The following is a 20,086-nucleotide window of genomic DNA, read 5'->3' as shown; positions in this document are numbered from 1 at the left end:
ACAAAATAGGTAACAGTAGTCAAACCTGCAAGAAGCCACTGTTCTGAATTGAAGCACTTAGAAGCTACTTCTCTGTGTTTTCAAGATTTGCTTTCTCTGCTGCAGTGAACCTCAGAGGTTATCAATACAGTATTAACTAATTTCTAAGGGTATGGGGTTTTATGTTAATATGGATATCTGTCTTTGAAAGGCACATCTGAAAATGAGAAAGCTTTTGTCAAGGCCACCTGTATTGTTGCTGAGTGGATAATTGTTAGAAATCAAGACTTAATCAATCTTCTGATTGCTGATCCAATCAACATTTGAGTGTAGTTTTGTGAGGGCTTTCTGCCATGGCCGCTGATAGTTTGGGAGGATCAATGTTATTACTTCTTTTTTCATGTTAAAATATGATCGTACCAATCCAAATTTATCTGTTAGTAGATTGTTTCTAATTAATCCTAATTAATTGTTTGCTTTTATTTAGCATACAACCTTAAGTCTTTGAATTTTAAAAAGGCATCATGTTATTGGCATCCACAAAATGTTTGTGCTCTGGCATTAATAGAAATGCATTTTTACTTCACTACATTGTTACTGTGCTTGCAGAAATTCAGGTTTACCTGCCAAAGAAGAGGCTTGAAAAGTGATTTCAAAAGGATTTTGCTGTGTCCCACTCAGATGTCAGGCACGATGGAAACTCCTAGTTGGTGAATTGGAAAGTGAAAACTGGTTTTATGGATTGCAACTAGACAGATAGTCTGCTTTTAAGCTTTAAAATTGCATTTTTAGAGTTGATTGAGGCAAAGATGTTCAAAATAAGATCCATAATTTGACTTCTTTTTGTTAACTTGAAAACCTAAACTAGTGGCCAGATGTTGAGAGTTTCTCAGTTCAACCTATTAGCATTTGATGCTTTGGAGACTGTAGAAGCCTGTCTGCGTATGTTCTGGATTTTCAAAAGCTTGATTTGAGACGAAATTCAAGTCTGCTACAAAATACTTTTACTCCTAGTTTTCAAGTCTGTGAGGAACATCATTTGGACATTTGTATCTAGAAATTCTGTAGCTGACTATATTTGGAAGTGCATGTTTAAGAATTTCAATTAGGAGTCTAGCTGCATATCGATAGAACTTTTTAATGCAGCAAATGGATAAGTAAATAATTCAGTTCTTACCTTTGCAGAACTGTCTAGAAATCCTTTGTAGCCATGGTGGACTAGAGGCTGAGAGAAAAGATAAGTGTAATCGAACATTGCATGATGTTGCTACTGATGATTGCAAACATCTCCTAGAAAACTTAAGTAAGTAATTGCTATCAGCACTATATAGAAATGTTTTTAGTAAAGAGCTTGTGAGACAAAAATAAGAAATATTAAAAGAGTAGCTGTCACATTTTTGGCACTGCAAAATTAAGTTTTCTTAACCTAGTAAGTTTCTATTCTCCAAATTTTGCAATAGCATATGATAAAATGTCATTGGAAGCTATTAAATGACTTATGTCTTTGTTTTAAAACATTTGAAAAGACGGTTTATATTGTACATGTGCAACAGCCATATTCTCTTAAACTTTCTGAATTTAATATTAGTAATTACTTTTTTCCAAAGCTATTATTTTCTTCACATTTCTGCAGAAAAATCAGTGGTGGGCAGCTGTCAGATTTCCTCAGGCTTAGACAATCATCTAGCCATATCTGAATCACTTTTTAGAGCATAGTTTTATTTGTCACTTGTTTATTGTTGAGGGGATTGTTTTATTCTTCAGAAAAAGTCTGGGAGACTACATCAAACTACTTTTTTTTTCCCAACATCTATTACTTCTGTCCAAAGATTGTTCTTCTGTCTTCTTCTTCCTCTGGAAATTTTCTCAAAAATCAGTAGAGCAGAATGACCTGTATATTTCTTGGATTAGAACTTAGTCCATCCACTCATAAGTTTTTGTTTTCTATTTCTCTGTATAGTCAAAAGTATTGCCTTTGCAGATTTGTATGCTTTGCATTTATTCACTTTTTCTTCCTGTTTGTATTGTGGGATGTAGGGATATGGGTAGTAAAGTTCACCAATTATTACCAAATTAGGGAAACTGCTTCTGATTTCCCCCTTCAGCTACTATAATATCTTACCATTTTACCCTGGGCACGAAGGGGAACATAAATAATTTTTTATTAGAAATGCTTCTGTAGTCTGCTTTTCTCCGTGGCTGAAACATCATCCATGATGGTGGTAGATACAGAGGATAAAGGGAGTGGATAGAGAAGAATCAGAGGAGAGCAAACGACTGATCATATACTTGATAATGGCTAATGTGAGTATTATTAGCATAAACCCAGTCAATAACATCATTCCAATTTGTGCCACCAATTTTTCCCAGCCCACGAGTCCCAAGGGGTTGTGGAAGAGAGGCAAACTCAGTCCTTGGGTTACAGTGGCTGGAACAATTACCCAATGCCATCAGCTACTTCTTTCATATTTGGGTGAGCTTCTTCTATTGAGATATTGGCATTATTGACAGTTATACAACATTCTCTATCAGTTAACCTCAACATCCCACAGATTCCCTTTTCTTTAAGTAATATCATGTTTAAAGCCAAGCAGTTTTGAAGTGTCATTTTGAAGTACCCATTGGACTTAAGTATTTATTTCCCCAAAAGCATACCTGGTCCAATTACTTAAGATGTATACTTGCCAGGCTAAGCCTTCTAGTGTATATTAGAGTACTCTGGGTGCAAAAAAAGGCCTCTATTTTGAGTAAGACTGCTGGTCCAAAGGTACAAAAAATCAGGGATCCTTATTGCATGTATTAGGCTCTCATGCTCTCTGTGTACCTGGCTTCTGTGGGATGTGAAGTTAAATACTTTGGAGGGGCACACAGAAAGGACACCAACAGAACACTGCAGCCCATATATCTTTCTTCTTGCCACACTGAAACTCGGTTTACTTCCCATTGATTCTGTTCCCAAAAGATGAGCCATTCAGTGCATCCCTTGAAGACTACATAGGAGTGGGTGTAAATACACTCACGTAAATACACATGGTCCAGGCCATCTGTTACTCAGGCTATTAAACTCCATAGTGCTTCTAATTCTCCTGCTTTGGCACTCTCTTCCCCCTCCATTACCAATTTTTCTCCAGAGCCCACATGAAGGACCACAGCTTTAGATTTCAACGTCTTCTCTTCCCATTTAGAGGAAGCGTTGGGAAACCACACATTTTTGAGGTGTGGTTCAAATAGTGAACCACCCTGGAATCATTTTGTAAGCCTTAGTGCAATCATAATTAGTTTTTTTCTGGCCCCACAATATCTGATCTATGGAAGCTTGGAAACACCACTCTTATCTGGGTATACGCGTCAACAAGCCAAGACTACCTTTTGGGTAAGCTGTGTATGTACCATCTACCTTCCCCATGGTTCAGTGAGGTTTCTGCTGTAAGGGCCTACATGCATGTGTCACAGAAGGATGTGCTACAACAGATTGCCAGCTATGTCACAGACGTCACATGCACTGAAATTTAGGCATACACTGTACCTCTGTCCTAGGGGCCTGTTTCCTTGTAGAGAACCCTCCATATTTCCTGTAGTCATTGCTTATTTCCCTGAGGTGCAGCCATCAGAAGGGCAAGCCTTTGATGCATTTCTCACAATCCCACATCTGAAGGATGCCTTTGAGTAATCTATTCCCTATTGTAGGATAGTGAGGTTCAATCAGAGCTTTTCTCACATCAGAGAAGTTTCACTGGCTTGTAGCAGATGGAGATTAGGCTTCTGAACCCAAAAGCAAAACTAAGATTATATTACAGGATTTCACAATAATTGATATTTTTTTGTGGTACATGTTTTATTTCAGAGATAATTTCTTAAAGGGATTGTTTTGGCATAAAATTAGAAGATAGCTTTGTTTTCAGTTTTAGTCAGATAAATGATCCATATAGAGTGCTGCATCTGTTGAGTTGCGTTCCGTTTTCCAAACAGCGAGATTTAAAATAACTTCATTAAATTAATTTAGTTGCTAGAATGTGCATGTAAATTTCCTGCTTTCTTTTTAAAATATTTTGCCAATATATTCTACAAATTTACACTTTCAAGATAATCTTCTGTCTTAGCTCTTAGCTTTTTATTTAAAAGCATTTGTTTCAGCTGTGTTTTCCAGTTGTGCACTAGTGCCAGAAAATTCCTTTCTGCACTGATAACAAAGATGTGCACAACCCCTATAAACTGAAATCTTAAGACATTACCTACTGTCTATCTTAATTTATAAAGAATTAGTCCATAAAGAGGAAATAAAAGATTAAGTAAGTTTTGGTTTGCTTCCTGTTCTTTAAGCATGAGAATACTGAGTTTTCGTAATGTAAAAGAAGATGGATTGCTTTCATGTTTGTTTTTCATCACTGCTCTGATTTTGTGGTGGTGTTCTTTGCTGCACTGCAGCATTGACTTTTCTGTAGCAGTAGCTATTTTGAAGCTTTCCTTTGCAATATTAGATGGTATCGGTCTTTGATAATAAATTTCTTTAATTGAGTTCTACAGTTTTTCTTATTCTCAGCTTTCTATTTCTCAACAGATGCTCTTAATGTGCCTGTAAGGATTTCAGTCAGTGGCATTGAACCAGTCCATTCTGGTACAGAGGAATTTGATACAGAAAACACAATATGCGCTTTAAATATCCGCAAACAGACATCATGGGATGACTTTTCAAAAGCAGTGAGTCAAGCAGTGACAAACCATTTCCAAGCAATCGCTTCTGATGGATGGAGGAGTCTAGAAGACCTGTCATTTAATGCTGTTGCAGAATCCAACATTGGCCTCAGTGCAAGCAGTATATTATCTGTCAAACTAGGTATCAACATTGTTGCGATAAGAAAAGTGAAAACGGGGATTTCTTGAATTTGCGAAGTCTTTTAAGATAAAAATATCTTTACATTTCTGGATCTTTTAAAGCTTAGATGAAGACCAATAGTATCTGTGAAGGTTTGAACAGTGCTGGCATGAAAGCATTCATCTAGCTATGTGAATGGTACCATTCATCAACCACTTAAATATCATGTTGGCGACCATGAGGCCCTGTGTTATTTAGTCTTTTACTCAATTTACTACTCTAGAGGAGATATCTGTATTACAGGTAAAAGAAAATAATTCCTAGCAAAGCCCACAGTACATCTTTACTGTATATCCAGAATGTGCAGTAAATCCAAACTGTAAATCATCAGCATAAGTAGAACTACTCCTGTTTTATATAACTTTAATAATCAAGGTAAAACCGAAAAATCTTTAAAGATAAGAAATTGGCCAAAATGTGTTAGTAGTAACAGTGGCACAGGGTTCTGAAAATTCATATAGTTCATCTTAAATTCCCTTCCTTCTCCACCTGTTCACCACCCCAAGAAAGCCCTTTCCACATTACACTAGGCAAATTATCTTCTTTTACTTTATATTACACGTAAAGACAGGCCAGCTATTAAACTTGTGTCGCAATTAGTATCCTCAGTCATGTATCAAATAGTATGATTTAGTACATGGGGCCAGTTTGTCAAATGTGTCAGTCTATGCACACCATCTGTGTAAGCAAGGAAATATGCTTGAGCATAGGACATTTTGTATAGATACAAGGGATATCACTCTCTCTTTTTTTTCTTTTTAACAGGAAACATTTCATGGTCAACAGGTCAGATTTTTTCCCAGCCACCATGGGACTTCTTGAAGAACAACAGAGCTGAGCATATCACAGTGTTTTTGTTTGGTAATTTTCAATTCAGAATTTTCAGTTTTGAATGTCAAGACACTCCATATGAAATACATATTTTGAGTCATTTGTTTCTGGTTTTGTTTCTCAGTGTTGCTCAGGGTTACCATACCCAATTAGTTTTTTAACTTGATTTGAAATATGCTGGCACATAAAAGCCCTACTACCTTTCACAGTTTCGTAGTAGTATCCATTTTACTTATCTCATGGATAGTCATGAATCTCTTTTGCTAGATAAATGCCTTTCAGTTCTTCACCATTTTAATTGGCATAGCCTGTAATTTTATGCATGAAAAGCATATGTGTCCATCATACCTGCTTATAAACATGAGAGATTTAAAAGAGTTCTTTCTGTTTTTAAAGGACCTCAAGAAGGCTGCCTCAATAGTGTGACATACGCATCTATGATCCATCTTCAGACACTTCAGAATTACCTCCGCTTGGTAAGTACCAAACTGGCTTCTCTCTGCATGCTATTTATACATAAAAATACTTCCCTAATGGAGTTGACTGAAAAAAATTTGATCTTCTATGCTGTAAAAGAACATCAGGACTTCTCCCCCCAAAATCTTACCCCTTATATTTCCCCTAGAAATAAAGTCCTTAGTTGAAGTCCCTAAATTATCAGTGACTTAAACTATTCTTCGATAATTTTAACGTTATTGTGGTTTATATTAATTCAAAATCAAGAAGATACGTGTGATTCCTAAACTCATCCTTCCTACATTAATTTTTCAAGTTTTAACCATTGTTTTAATGACAAAATACCTTTTCACATACTTTTACAAATTAGGATATACATTTGTCACTGTATTTCCAAGATGTTGGTTGCAAATATTGCCTATTTTGACACCAATACAGTAAGGATTATAACATCCGGTAGTGCAAAACAAAGAATTTTGTCTGTAAGGTACTGATTGCCTCATCTAGGTTAAAAAACTCCAAGTCTATGAGCTTTTCAAGAATAATTTATTGTCTATCTGTAGGTTGAACAATACCGTAATGTGATTTTCCATGGTCCAGAAGGAAGTTTGCAAGACTATATAGCATACCAGATAGCAGCCTGCATGAAGGTATTACAACAACGATATAAAGTGAATCAGTTAATAGATTAAAGCTTGCACTATTTCACTAAATCTATACATTTTCAACACAGCAAAAACAAGTCGCTGCAGGATCCACATGTGAAATCGTTAAAGTTGAGGTGGATGCTGCATTCTCCAAGGAACAGCTTGCAGAACTGTTCATCAGTAGTGGTAAGGTCATTTCATCAGGGCTGATTTTGGTAATTTGTAGGAAAATTTTTAGTGGGACAAAGTAAAGAAATACATTAAAATACTTTGCATAATGGATGGTATGTTTTAACAAAACCTGTAGTTTTCTAGGTGCTTGGGAAAGCAATACTGAGGTAGAACTAATTATGAGCTCAAGGGTTAGTGACATTTAAGTAAAATTAATAGTTTTTAATGTCTTTTTTTCTTTCTTATTCCTTTTCCTGTCTATGAGCCATAAAAATTGATTGCTATGGTTCATATTTACTGAATCAGAAATGAAAGTTTATTGTTGCCTTACTGTAGCTGTTATAACATTTAAACAAAAAGATATATGGAAAGGAAGTTATAATTATTACCTTTCTGAGAATAAAAGGAGCAGTGAAAGAGTTCTTTAAGAGTTAGACCACTTGCATTTGACATATGCTTGTTTACTAGATATTTATGTGTGGATCTGAGACAAATTTTGTTGCCCAGACAGGCAAGTTGGGTTGTGTGTGTGTGTGTGTGTGTGTATTCTGACCATTCTTACAGAAAAAGTTGAATGTTAAAATGAACAGTTTTTTCTTAATGGATGTGCTATATAGGGATTAAAGTCCTGTTACTTGAGTGCTCAACAACGAAGTATTCTCAGAGGGATCAATAGGCTGTACCTGTGCAAATGCAAGATAAATAACTGGGAGGAGTGAAAAGAGGACAAAGTAGCCAAAGATAAATGACAGTGAAAACAGGCAAATTAAGTATGGAAACAGAAGAATGGGGGCACCTGAGTCAGAAGTACGAAGGAGAAAAAGTGAAGGAAAAAGCAGTATTTTCTGTGGAGGGCTTGTCCCTGGGCAGGTTGTGCTGCATTTTGCCCATACTCTTTGATTCAAACTCTGATTTATTCTATTAACTTACAACATTAACTTTACTAACTTATAAATTTATTATTTTATTAACCATACAGGAATAATATAGTATATGATAATGTATAATATGTTAAATTAGTATAGCAATGTAATATGATACGATATGATCTATTACACATATGGTAAGAATATAAAGCCTGAAGGGTGATATGATGCTTCGTTTTCTTTGGTACTGTTCAAATTAAATTAGGCTTTCATAGTTTTGCTGTGTGCATGCAGTTCTCAGATCTGTAGCTGCTTTTAACACTTTAAAGCTTGCACTTTCTTTTTTCCATTTCTGTTTTATGAGTGTTGGGCTTTTTTCTTTTACTATTATGGCCTCTTCTACAGCTCCGGGATTTTAACCTCACCTCTCATTCAATATGGTCATTCACAAAATTAAAACAAAATGTGATATCATTACTACTTGGAATAACCCTGTGTTTCAAGAGCTGTGATTTTCACATTTCACTTCCTGTATTGAAAGAGGCTGGGCTTTAGGCATTTGAAATTGTATCAATGCAATGCCTCTGGATGCATTCTCATGTGATACTTTGAGACAGCCAGAGATCTGAGACAATCAGCCCCTGATTCTCAGAGGATTGGTAGGAAAAACCAAGAGGAGTTTGAATCTCATAAGCAAACGTTTTATGCAAGCAAACTAGAATGACTAACCTTTTAATAGAAAAACTACAATTCAGTGAGCGAGACCAAATGCTGTCTTCTACCTACTGTGTGTTTACAGCATGTGTGTGTGGTCAGAACTCCTCTCTGACACCATCTGTGCTCATGAACAAAAGCAGACCCATTCCTTGGGCTCATACAATGGTGTGCAGTGCTCCATTCTGTTGGTTTGTATACTTCCTGGGGCCTGTGTCAGTTTTTTCTCCCAGGAAAACCTGGTCACCATTTGGATGATAGCTTGTGACAGTGCTTATTCCCACATGTCATTTTCAGTGTATCACACTGGAGACCATTTAGTCAGAAGTCAGTTAGGCTTTGGTGTTTGGCCTTCAGGCAAGAAAATAATTCATAGTCTGTTTTGTTTACTAGCCGTATCTCTTAGGAAAGCTTCATCTTTAGAATGCTTTGGTCTGTGTCAGCAACAAAATCTTCTTAATAGTCTGTGCTTGCATTTCAGCGTTGTGCTACTGGTCAAGTCTTTCATTTTGCTGCCTGCTTCTTGCTCCATCTGCCACATCTCCTCTCCTAGAAGAACACTATCCTTCTCTTTCTAAATGGTACCATCAGCCACAGAGGAGGTAACTGTCCTCCCTGCTATCCAACTATATCCTCTTAGTAAAACAGGGCAGTAATATTCAGGAAACTGCAAATAAATAGCATTATCAGCTACAGTCAGTTGCCCTATATTACTCATTGCTTTCCTTAATGACTGTCTTCAGTACCACCTTCCAAAACTTCTGAAACAATGCAAGGCATGAGACAGTCAAGACAAGTGTTTTGTTAAATATTTGTTAACTATTACAGAAGCATCTATCTCAGATTTAGTGCTATACAAACACTTGCAAAGGCCCTGTGTTTTTTAGGCAATAAGATGTTAAAATCGGGAAAAACAAAGGAAAATATCTGAAATGTGAAAAAAAGGAGATACAGATATATTTAAGTTTGGTCTCTGTTAGGTGCTGCCTTTTGGGCCTCAAACTAGTTCTGATTATTTAGATGATTCTTAAAGATATTGAAGGAAGTTTTCAAGAGAGGACAGTAGCAAACAAACAGGCAATCTCAGAGAATGGTTAAGTTTATTATAAACATGGAATATTCTGAATCCTTTTATCACTACGTGGTATGAAGAGTACTTCTTAAGTTTAAGATATATTACAGGAAATGAAGGAAATGTTTTCAGAGGTCATTGCTATCTTGTCTGTTGTATTTTCAGTGTGCTGAAATCATTCCTGTCTATGAAAATCCCATTATAGCCTTTTCAGGAATTATATTTTAATAACAGCTTTCAATATTTTTTCTTATTGTACAGTTGATAGTCTTTCAATTGTTTGATTTTGTGCTTCCAGTTTGAAGGTATTATACAGTCTGTCTTCTTCTGAGAACAAGTTATTGGAAAAAATCCTTTGTTGCATTAGTAGTAGGAAAAGCTGTATACATAAATAAAAGTCAATTTTCATAAGTAGATGTTAATGGGATTTTTTATATTTCAGCTTGTCTAATCCCAGTTAAGCAGCCTCCTGTAAGCAAGACAACCATTGTGATTTTAGAAAATCTGGAGAGAGCTTCTTTGTCTGAATTACTAGGAGATTTTCTGGCGCCTCTTGAGAATCGCAGTTCAGAAAACCCTTGCACTATTCAAAGAGGTACTTAAAGAATTTGTGATAGAGAAATGTTTTTACTGCAGTATGGTTGTATTATAATACATGACAAACAAGAGAAAAACTGTATTTCTTTCAGTTCTTATATTTTAAGAGTTATTCTTAACCAAATATAACAATGTACCCTCGTGGCCAAGAAGGCCAATGGCATCCTGGGATGCATCAAGAAGGGTGTGGCCAGCAGGTCAAGGGAGGTTCTTCTCCCCCTCTACTCTGCCTTGGTGAGGCCTCATCTGGAGTCCCGTGTCCAGTTCTGGGCTCCTCAGCTCAAGAGGGACAGGGAAGTGCTGGAGACAGTCCAGTGCAGGGCCACCAAGATGATCAGGGGAATGAAACATCTTTCATACGAGGAAAGGCTGCGGGAACTGGGGCTGTTTAGTCTGGAGAAGAGGAGACTGAGGGGAGATCTTACTAACATTTATAAATATCGAAAGGGTGAGTGTCAGGAGGTTGGGGCATCCCTTTTTTCTATAGTATCTAGCAACAGGACAAGGGGTAATGGGATGAAGCTGGAACACAAAAAGTTCCACTTAAACATAAGAAAAAACTATTTTACTGTGAGGGTGAGGGAGCCCTGGCACAGGCTGCCCAGGGGGGTTGTGGAGTCTCCTTCCTTGGAGGTTTTCAAGACCTGCCCGGACATGTTCCTATGCGACCTGATCTAGGTGAACCTGTTTCTGCAGGAGGGTTGGACTAGATGATCTCTAAAGGTCCCTTCCAACCCTACCATTCTGTGATTCTGTGTTCCAGCTTTTGCCCATTACCCCTTGTCCTATCACTGGACACTAGAAAAAAAGTGTTGCACCATACCCTTGACATACATTTAGTAAACATATCATGTAGTTAACACAAACGAGGAGGACCTGACTCACCCAGCAGGGCTCTTCCAGTACTACACTCCTAATGAGCAAGCAGTAAATATTTGACAATAATACCTACAGTCCCTTGGCTGTGGAAGAAGTACATACAAATGTTCATGTTTATGTTGCTGTGGTCCCTTCCAACCCCTAACATTCTATGATTCTATATTTTAAGGTTACCTTTTTTTTTCCTTTCAAATTATGTTACTGCTTCTTTCTTTTATAGAAAGTCATGTCAAAGCTTTGACTATTTCAGTAAAATAGTTCCTGGTTCATTTTTAGCAAATGGAGTGTCTGGTGCCTTTTACTTCCACGAGAACTGCTTTTTACTGGGGACAATCTCAAAGTGTCATCTTCATGGCTCTGACTTGCTGGTTCAGCAGCATTTCCGTTGGGTTCAACTTAGATGGGATGGGGAACCAATGCATGGCTTGCTTCAAAGGTTTTTAAGAAGAAAAGTTATAAACAAGGTAAGAACTTGAATTGACTTCAGCAATTTTGTTCATCACCAGATCTGTGAAATGCATACAATGTAAAACTGAGGAGATAAGTTGTCTCAGGAAAAAAAAACACATTCATTTCTGGGAAGACAGATTGTACATCTGTAAATGTTGTTCTTGGCCTCCTATAGGAAGGTGTGTGGCCATGGCTCATCAGCATAAACACACCTATTGACTGAAAATAATGATATTCTGGATATTTGTTTATCCACTATACAAAAACATCCTTCAATACATTTTTTCATCTTCTCTGAGCATAATAGTAAGAATCTGTTCAGCAAACACAGAATCCCTTTCTCAAGGAATTTATTCTATATCCAAAATAAGACAATTATGCCCTCTGTATGTCGTCCAAGTTTTAAGCACCAAAAAGACTTTTCATGACTTCCAAATCAAAGAGGAAATAAGGGTGAAAATACATCAGTAGGGAAGCTGTTTTTAACCAGGAGGCCTGCTGAAGCCGGAACAAGAGTCCAAAAGAGAATAAAGCTCGGGACTCTGTTTAAGCATGAATAAATAAATAGAGGATGGAAAATGAAAAGAAAGCTGTGGGCAAAAGCAGAATCATGGGATTTTGAAAGTTATTTGGAAGAAAACAGTTCCAGTGTGGTAGCAGCTATTGCAGACAGTCAGGCAGTGTTAGACATTGGGAGGAGGAGTTCTATCAAAACAGCTGCAAAGGAAAGTGATTTTGGCAGCAGAGTTTTGACCAGACTTAAAAAGGGGGATTATTCTAGGAACAAAACAACCTATCAGTAGTAAAGAGTTCTGCTCCGGGACAACAGGCCTACTGTTGGTTTGAGTGTTCAGCTGTATATGTCTTGGTTATCCTTGGGGATGTCATCTCCTGTAGCCTGTGCCGAAGTTCTCACCTATAAAAGCTTACTGATTCCATGAGAAGCAAAAGAGGAAATGTGTGGTAGCTGAACATTTCAATTATTATAATGAGGAAATTTAGAAACATCCCTAGGTATTCACTAAGAGCAAGAACAGTAATACAGAATATAAAAAAGAGTCAATCAAAAAAAATCAATGAAACTCTTTATAGATTACTTCTCTTTTTTTTCATAATTATTTATAAGTTATTTTTTTGGCAGTAAACAGTGTTTCCCTTTTTCACATCTTTGAGTCCCTACAAGCATAGTAAGCTGGAACCATTACGAGTGGTTATCCTATTGAGAGTAGGAATGGTTTCCCACCATCCTTGCAAAGGATGGGGAGGGTAACGATTGTCTGTAGGCAAGTAGGTAGGTTGGTTGAAGCTGGTATCTTGCAAATACACTGTACTGCTGGAATGAGGTATAGACCAGAGGACAGTGCAGTAAAAGTTATGTAGCAGAATTCTCCTCCATCCTCTTGAGGATAAAGATTGTATTCTCAAGCCTACACTGGAGAATATCTAGTGATCTAAGTCCCTTATTAAAGGAAAGAAACACTTTGATCATACAGATAATTAAAAATCAAAGAAAGATACTGTTTTCGGTTGAGCACCAGGCCAAGAAATACAGCAATGAAGACAATTGCAGAAGCAGGGGTATTCTGACTCGTTCACAAATAAAGGCTGGATCAAACATATTCTGCCAAACTGCTTTGGCTACCAGAACTTGTAACATTATGTAACAGAAGTCATTTTCAGGCTATTTTGTTTAGGCTTAAAAGCAACCTTAGTCTCACAGGTCAGAATTTAACAACGCAATAGATTCCTACCTCTGACTGAAGTTGAGCAGAATTTGGATACCAATCTCATGAAGTTTTTTTTCTCCAAAGTACATATGCAGATGATGACTATTTGAAGAAAAAAAAGCCATGTGTCCTCCTGTATCTTCCCTAATTACATAATGAATGAAAATGCCTAGCTTGCTAGTACTTTTTATATTTAACACATACGTGTGGCATATGCAACCTCCAATGTTAGTTTGTGTGAGCCTTCAAATAGTGGATTCCAAAGTTCAAAATAGAAGACACGTTAATCTGTTGTAAAATTCTATTGGAAAGTAAAAGCACATTTATATTATAAAATATAAGTCTTGGAGGACGGCATCTTTCCCTTGTTGCTACTAAATCAATATGGAAATCAGCTAATGTCTGATCTGCCTGGATCAGGCATCCCTGTTCAGTGGGACTGTATGTTCTTTGATTTGCTTTCTTTATATTGTAAATGATATACATATACATTGCATAGGATATGATAGGTATCTCTTGTAACCTTAAGCAGCATAAAAAAAAGCATTGCTGCTAAATTTGTATCTCAGTTTCCCACAAGAATGTAGAAGTATGTCAATTTATTGATAAGGGGACATCTAATAAAGTGTGGTTTGGGAAATATGTTTCTATACAAGAAGACTTCAGTATACTCCATAAAAAAGTTTGACCGGTTTTTGACTGTTCCTAATTTTTGTAATAGCAATTTTCAAAGTTTCAAGGAAAGTGTATGCAGCGGAGTTTTTATGTCACATCAAGCATCTTTTCTCTCTGCAGTTCAGAGGCAAAATACCTCCTCCATGTGATCCTGTGTGCAAGATCATAGACTGGATTCTTGCTGTTTGGCATCAGCTGAACTCATGCTTATCACGTCTAGGGGCACCTGAAGCACTTATGGGGCCAAAACATTTCTTCTCATGTCCTGTGGTGCCAGGGCACAGCCAAGCAACGGTCAAGTAAGATTTCTGTTCCAAATGTGATACTGTTCAGTTCCAACTAGATACTCATTACAAATGTAGAATTAAAACCCTGACTCAGCAAACTTGAAAATATTTTAGAGAAAGTTACTGAAAGTTTTAAGCTTCTGTTTGATATTTAACTACTAGAAGGGCAATTCTGGAGGACCCAAATGGGAACTGAGCATCTAACACTGGTTGAAAGTCAGTCCTCATGTGAGCTATAATTTATTCTCTGACACAAAGGTTGCAAAATATTACTTGTACTACAATGGCTAATATTGCTCAACCTTTTAAAGGTTTTTTTCTTCATTTGAAGACAGCCCTGTAAAAAAAAGCTGTTCATTAGTGAACAGACGAAAACAAGATTCAAGAATTCTGAACTTGAAAAGTTGTTAGCATTTCCTTTTGAATTTGTACAAAAGGGAAATTTGTAGAAGGTTTTCTCACTCTTTTTAATATCTGGTATAATTTTGAAACATACATACAGTTTCACAGATATATTGCCTTAGTAAATATGGCAGATATATACATTTAGCTATACATATGGTTAGATGACCAGTAACATAATAAAAATTTTGTTCTCCTTCCTACAACTGCATGAACATCTGCTCACACTCCAACTTCTCTGCAAATGCTAGCAAGTGATGCAAAATATAGTCATATCATGCAAAGATGTTGCTTGGCTTTATTAGAAAGGTAATGAGCCTCTAAAGAAGATTCAGCCTTATTCAGAACTCAAATAATAACATTGGCTTCTGAAGATGAGATGTTACTTTTCCCACCCTGCTTCACAGTATTCTCCTGAATTGCCACTTATGTTCCCTCTCTGACTTTCTCTCTTGTACTAGTTTCTGATGATCCCTCTTCCAGGGTCCTTTGCTTAATGTGTGCACTGGCTTTCTCATCTTCCGTCTGCAGATCTTGACACTTTTTGTTTGTTAATTTCACTTCTAAAAGGACAGATGATCTACTATCCAGAGTACAAAATCTAAATGTGGACATAATGTTGGCTTGAAATTGTATGGGTGCTGTGAAATACAGAAGAAAAAGGGTACCATGCATCCATCTCCATCTCCCTCTTGAATCAGGTCCTCTGAAATATCTTAATTGTTTATTTATTCCAATGACATTAGTAGAGGACAAAACTACCTATTATTTAAATACCTTAATTATGCATTTATGAGTTAGGAGTTTTCGTAAGTGTAACTTTGACTGGATTCACAGTGCTTTATTTTGAGCACAACCTCAAAATGTCTATTATAGTAGCAATATGCCATCTGACTCCTCGTTTTAATGTCGTTTTGTCCACTAATAAACAATTAAAAAGCACAGCTCCAGTAAGCACTTGTCACTTTTAGTTTAGCAGCATAATGGCTAACAGTGTGGTCATGTAACTAACAGGAAACAGCTTTAATTAGCAGCTCACTTGTTGCTGTTATTTCAATCTAATTAACCACTCCTGTCCCCTTGCCCCTCCTCCCCACTGTGCTATTCTGCTGCTTCTGGCATTTATTATAGCTTCACTGAGTTAGTTGAATTCATTAAGACAAAAGACAGCTATCTACAACTGTGTTTGTTCTGGGCTAAGTGTTAGCACAAGCAAGCAGCAGAAGCAGGCAGCTGGCAATGGAGAGAGGAGGTGTGACCGGCAATTGTTTCCTTCTGTGTGCCATTTAATGTAGCTTCATGTGGTTTCCAGAGCAGAGTGAATAAATGAGGAAATTTTAGCTACCTTTTTTTCTTGATTTTGATCTAGGCAATTAAAGATGATGTCCCAACAGCGAAGAATTTCACTTTACATACAGCTGTTTTTCAGGGCCGGAGGGGTGCTATACCTTCCCTAAGTATCTGCTATATCAAAGAACTGGGGACTTGCTCAAGATGAGTGCCATCATAAGACTGAATTCAGTCACCAGGCTGGAATTTTATTTAGAGGGGATAGCCCATCAATTATTAACTGTTAGATTAGAATGGGCTCAATTAATTTTGTCTTTGCAACATTCATCTCTGAACATTTATACTAGCAGTATTGCAAAATATCAAACGCTTACATAGGCAGAAAGAGAGAGATATAGCTTACTAAAATGAAAGCAAATGTTCAGTTTGGTATCTTAACTCAGCTGGCAGAAGCAGACTGTATCTATACGATCAGACTGTATCTATACGAAATAGCATCTACAACATTATGCTAAGGAAGCTTCAAGGCACATCTCAAGATTGCACATTACATCTTATTTTAACAACTGCACTTACTATTTTTCAAAGTAATTTAACTTTTATCACGCATACCATCACTATGTAGCATGGGTATTTATCATCAAAACTCAGTCTTAATGCTTCATAACTAACAAAAAATGCATCTATCAAATGACTGATGCATTTTAAGTTTAAAAAACAAACAAGAAGAAAACAATAAACCCAAAGCCAAACAAAAAAAGCCAAAAAAGTCCTCATAATTTTTGAGGTAATAAGATGGCTTCTGTGTATCAACATAGCCAACAATATGGCTCATATAAGTCAAACTGACATTTTAGCCTACATGTTTTCTGAATCGATTTGTGCAAAGCTGAAACACAGCAGTATAGCCTACCATTTCTTCTAGCCTTTAATATAAACTCTCTGACTCTCAATCTTGCCATCTTCCTCCCATAAGAGAAAAAAAGAAATAATAGCTGGATTTGACCTAAAAAAGATTGTCTCAATGTCTCTTCTAGATGTGAACTGAGCACTAAGCCTGAAACTCCTAGCCCTTAACCCTTGAGAACTATAAGAAATAGCATTTCTTTATTTCCTAAAACTTTTTTTTCACCTATGTGCTAAAACAACATAGTATCTCTCTCTTAGAAAAGCAAAAGTCCTAGAAGAACCATGTCCCTTTGAAGCAAGCTTTTGTAATTTAACCAGACAATCTGGAAAATCCATGGCATCCCAGAGACACAGTTCACCATAGATCAAATAAACAGAAGGAGAGTGAGAACAAGGCAACTGTAAGAATAGAAAGGTCTTGTAAACTGGATAAGTTTAGAAGTGGAAGTGTACTGGAAAGGGTGCAGTCATAACTGAATATCTCCTTTTTCCAATGCTGACAGCAAAGCAAATAGGCTATGAATTAACACCTGCAAGCATGGAAATTTCTCCATGCACTGGCAAAGGTGAAAGAGGCTTTTTTTTTTTTTTTGTATATACATTAACACACATCTTTCTGGGACATTCTTAAAATGAAAAACATGGTTTACAGAAGGAAAAGTATCAGATGGTAAACAGTTTCCCAAAGCTATCTGAAGAAAGTTAGGTCAAATAATTGAATATAAAGCAAAGAAATAAATCCTACTGTGAAGAAAACGAGTTCCTTCCTGAAATGAGGTACAACAGGAAGTCCAAAATAGATGTGCTTCCTGAAAATGCAAAATCTGCTATGTTACCCAAAGTATAGAATATTGGGTTTTGATAATTGTCTCTGAAGTTAAGAGATTATTTGTGTGTCTACAGGTGGATGTCCAAGTTATGGAATGCTGTGATAGCTCCCAGAGTTCAAGAAGCAATACTCTCCAGAGCCTCTGTGAAAAGACCATCTGTACCAGGACAAGCAATAGCCAAAAAAAATCCTAGCCAAGGTCAACAGGCTGTTGTTAAAGCTGCTCTCAGCATCTTGCTAAATAAAGCTGTTTTGCATGGCTGTCCTCTACCCAGAACAGGTAAGAGTGAACAGTCTGAAAGGCAAGTATATTGGCAAAGAGGGGCTTTTAACTGACTCCATGGGAGGTGTGTGGTTAAAACCATCTGCAGTCAGTAAACTAAGGAGTTGTACAATGTAGTCAGAGAAGAACAGTCAATTCATTGTAATATTTGCAGCAGTCAATTCTTCTTAACAACTTTCTACTTCTGTTTCAGAGCTAGATAATTACATAGCAGATTTCAAGGGAGGAAATTTTCCTTTATCTGTGGTTTCAAGCTACAAGAATTGTAGTAAGAAAAGAGGCGAGAATGCTTCTTGGAGAAAAGTGAGCACAAGTCCTCGCAAAAAGTCAGGCCATTTATCCTCCCAGTCATGGAATAAGCAGGAGACAAATACTGAAGGTAAAGCTTTTTATTTCCAGTTCTGAAAGGTGTGGCTGTTTAAGCTACATAGATATGAATGTAACTTTTCTTCTACATGGTGAGTTAAAAACTCTCCACTAGACACTCATGTTTATGTTTACCATTAAAAAAATGTTTACTTTCTTTCCAAAAAAAATATTTCTTTGTGATTGTGAGGCATCCTAATCAATTTTTGCTTGTTTGTTTGTTCTAATGCTGTTGTTGTCTGATAATAAGGTAGGCTTTGGCTCAGATGGTGGAAGACTGAGCAGTGGTTGCAACTCATCTTGCATGTAATAATGCTCTATCATTCTCTTCCTCAGTACCAGATGAGAGAGTGCTTCGCTGGTACTCCTTAGTTCTGCACCTAATTTACAGTAAAGCTACTTTTGGGGGGATTTTTTACACATACTTTATAGTTTCACTACAATAATTTCTATCATCTGAATCCAAGTACACATAAGGGCATACACACAGCCTCAGATCATGCATCCTTCACTAAATCTGATTAGATAAATTGAATAAAATAATCCAGAAGCCCTGTAGTGGAAGGAAGAGACCTTTGATTTTTATTTGAAGATTTCTGTTTCATTTTCACTTTAATTGCAAAAAATATATGTAAGTTTTGAGTCATTTTCAACATGCCACTGCTTAAAGAAAGCTTTATATGACTGGGTCTATGTGTATAAATGCAAAAGGTTTACTACACAGGGATAATGTCTGGATACATGCAGAAGCAATATATCGTTCTTCTAAAAGTACACATCTGTCTAGAAGGAAAACTTAGGAGTACCATAACTGAATACAATGTGGAACAGAAAAACAATTACTTATTTTGCTTTTAGAAAATGAAGGTAACTCCTTCAGTGAGAAGAGTTAGGAAGGGATTTATAGAGAAAGAGGCTTACATACACGCTTTAGGAACAATAAGATTCCATATATAGAAGAGACTGAAATACTTGATTCTTGGTACTTTGTAACATTAAATTTAGTTGTTAATTTCTTCAACTCTTGCTCAGAAAGAAGTCTGCTTTTTCTGAACTGCAACTCTAACATCCCAGTTTTTCCTTGTGAGTTCTCTGTTTGAATGTGAACTCATCTAACCCTGCCAAGAGGATTTAAGAAATGAAATGAACGTAACCTGAAGGAGGATAGTTGACACTGTGTTTTGTATCTGAGAATGTTCTTGGAGTCCAGTTAATATCTGTGAATATAGCTAAGAAATGGAATGTTGACATTTATTTCAGTAGCCTTCCATTTCTGACTGTCAGAATCAGATGTTGTTCCCGATTCCAAGTAAGGGCAAATTGTTTGGTTGCACTTGAATGAAGCAAACTTAAGACTTTCCTACTGATAAGTGATTTCTCTGAGAGAACTAGTAAGGGTGGTTCATGTGCCTCACACAGAAGCCTCACATTCTGTCTTCCACAAAGGGTTGGGCAATTCATGCCCCATTTGCCATTTTAGCTGTTCCTAATGCTTCTCTGAATAGTTTCAAGGGATATATTCTGAACTTTAACAGACTTCTATTGATAGAAATAGCCAGTAAATGAGAACACATTTTCCCTGTTTATCACAGATTTTAGAATGAAGAAATCAACACACATGATATACTCTTAAGTCACTGTCTTTTGTGCAGGTATCAAATCTAAGAGTATGTTGCAATCAAACTGTAAGAAAAGAGCTTCTCTTGCCACAAAGTAAGTTCTAATTTCTTGTCAAGCAATAAAATGATAAAATTGTATTGTAGCCCAGCACATTATAATGCAT

At 36.7% G+C, this 20,086-nt stretch overlaps 1 protein-coding gene across 2 annotated transcripts in view; it reads left to right on the top strand.

Moving 5' to 3' along the window:
• The window catches only part of CTTNBP2 (cortactin binding protein 2), an 83,757-nt gene that overhangs the window by 55,821 nt on the left and 7,850 nt on the right, over positions 1–20,086 (top strand). The window contains exons 9-20 of one of the 2 annotated variants that reach the window (XM_062017758.1): positions 1,165–1,282; positions 4,538–4,813; positions 5,618–5,713; positions 6,080–6,159; positions 6,703–6,789; positions 6,873–6,972; positions 10,052–10,204; positions 11,362–11,549; positions 14,058–14,236; positions 17,729–17,934; positions 18,131–18,316; positions 19,956–20,016. In XM_062017758.1, the coding sequence (XP_061873742.1) occupies positions 1,165–1,282; positions 4,538–4,813; positions 5,618–5,713; positions 6,080–6,159; positions 6,703–6,789; positions 6,873–6,972; positions 10,052–10,204; positions 11,362–11,549; positions 14,058–14,236; positions 17,729–17,934; positions 18,131–18,316; positions 19,956–20,016 (1,730 nt within the window). The remainder of the gene's footprint in view (positions 1–1,164; positions 1,283–4,537; positions 4,814–5,617; positions 5,714–6,079; positions 6,160–6,702; positions 6,790–6,872; positions 6,973–10,051; positions 10,205–11,361; positions 11,550–14,057; positions 14,237–17,728; positions 17,935–18,130; positions 18,317–19,955; positions 20,017–20,086) is intronic. The other variant, XM_062017766.1, reaches the window with a different exon arrangement.

Source organism: Colius striatus, chromosome 1 (genome assembly GCF_028858725.1).
Source record: "Colius striatus isolate bColStr4 chromosome 1, bColStr4.1.hap1, whole genome shotgun sequence".
NCBI lineage: Eukaryota > Metazoa > Chordata > Aves > Coliiformes > Coliidae > Colius > Colius striatus.
Note: the sequence above shows the minus strand (reverse complement) of the source record. Positions and strands in the feature narration are given on the sequence as shown.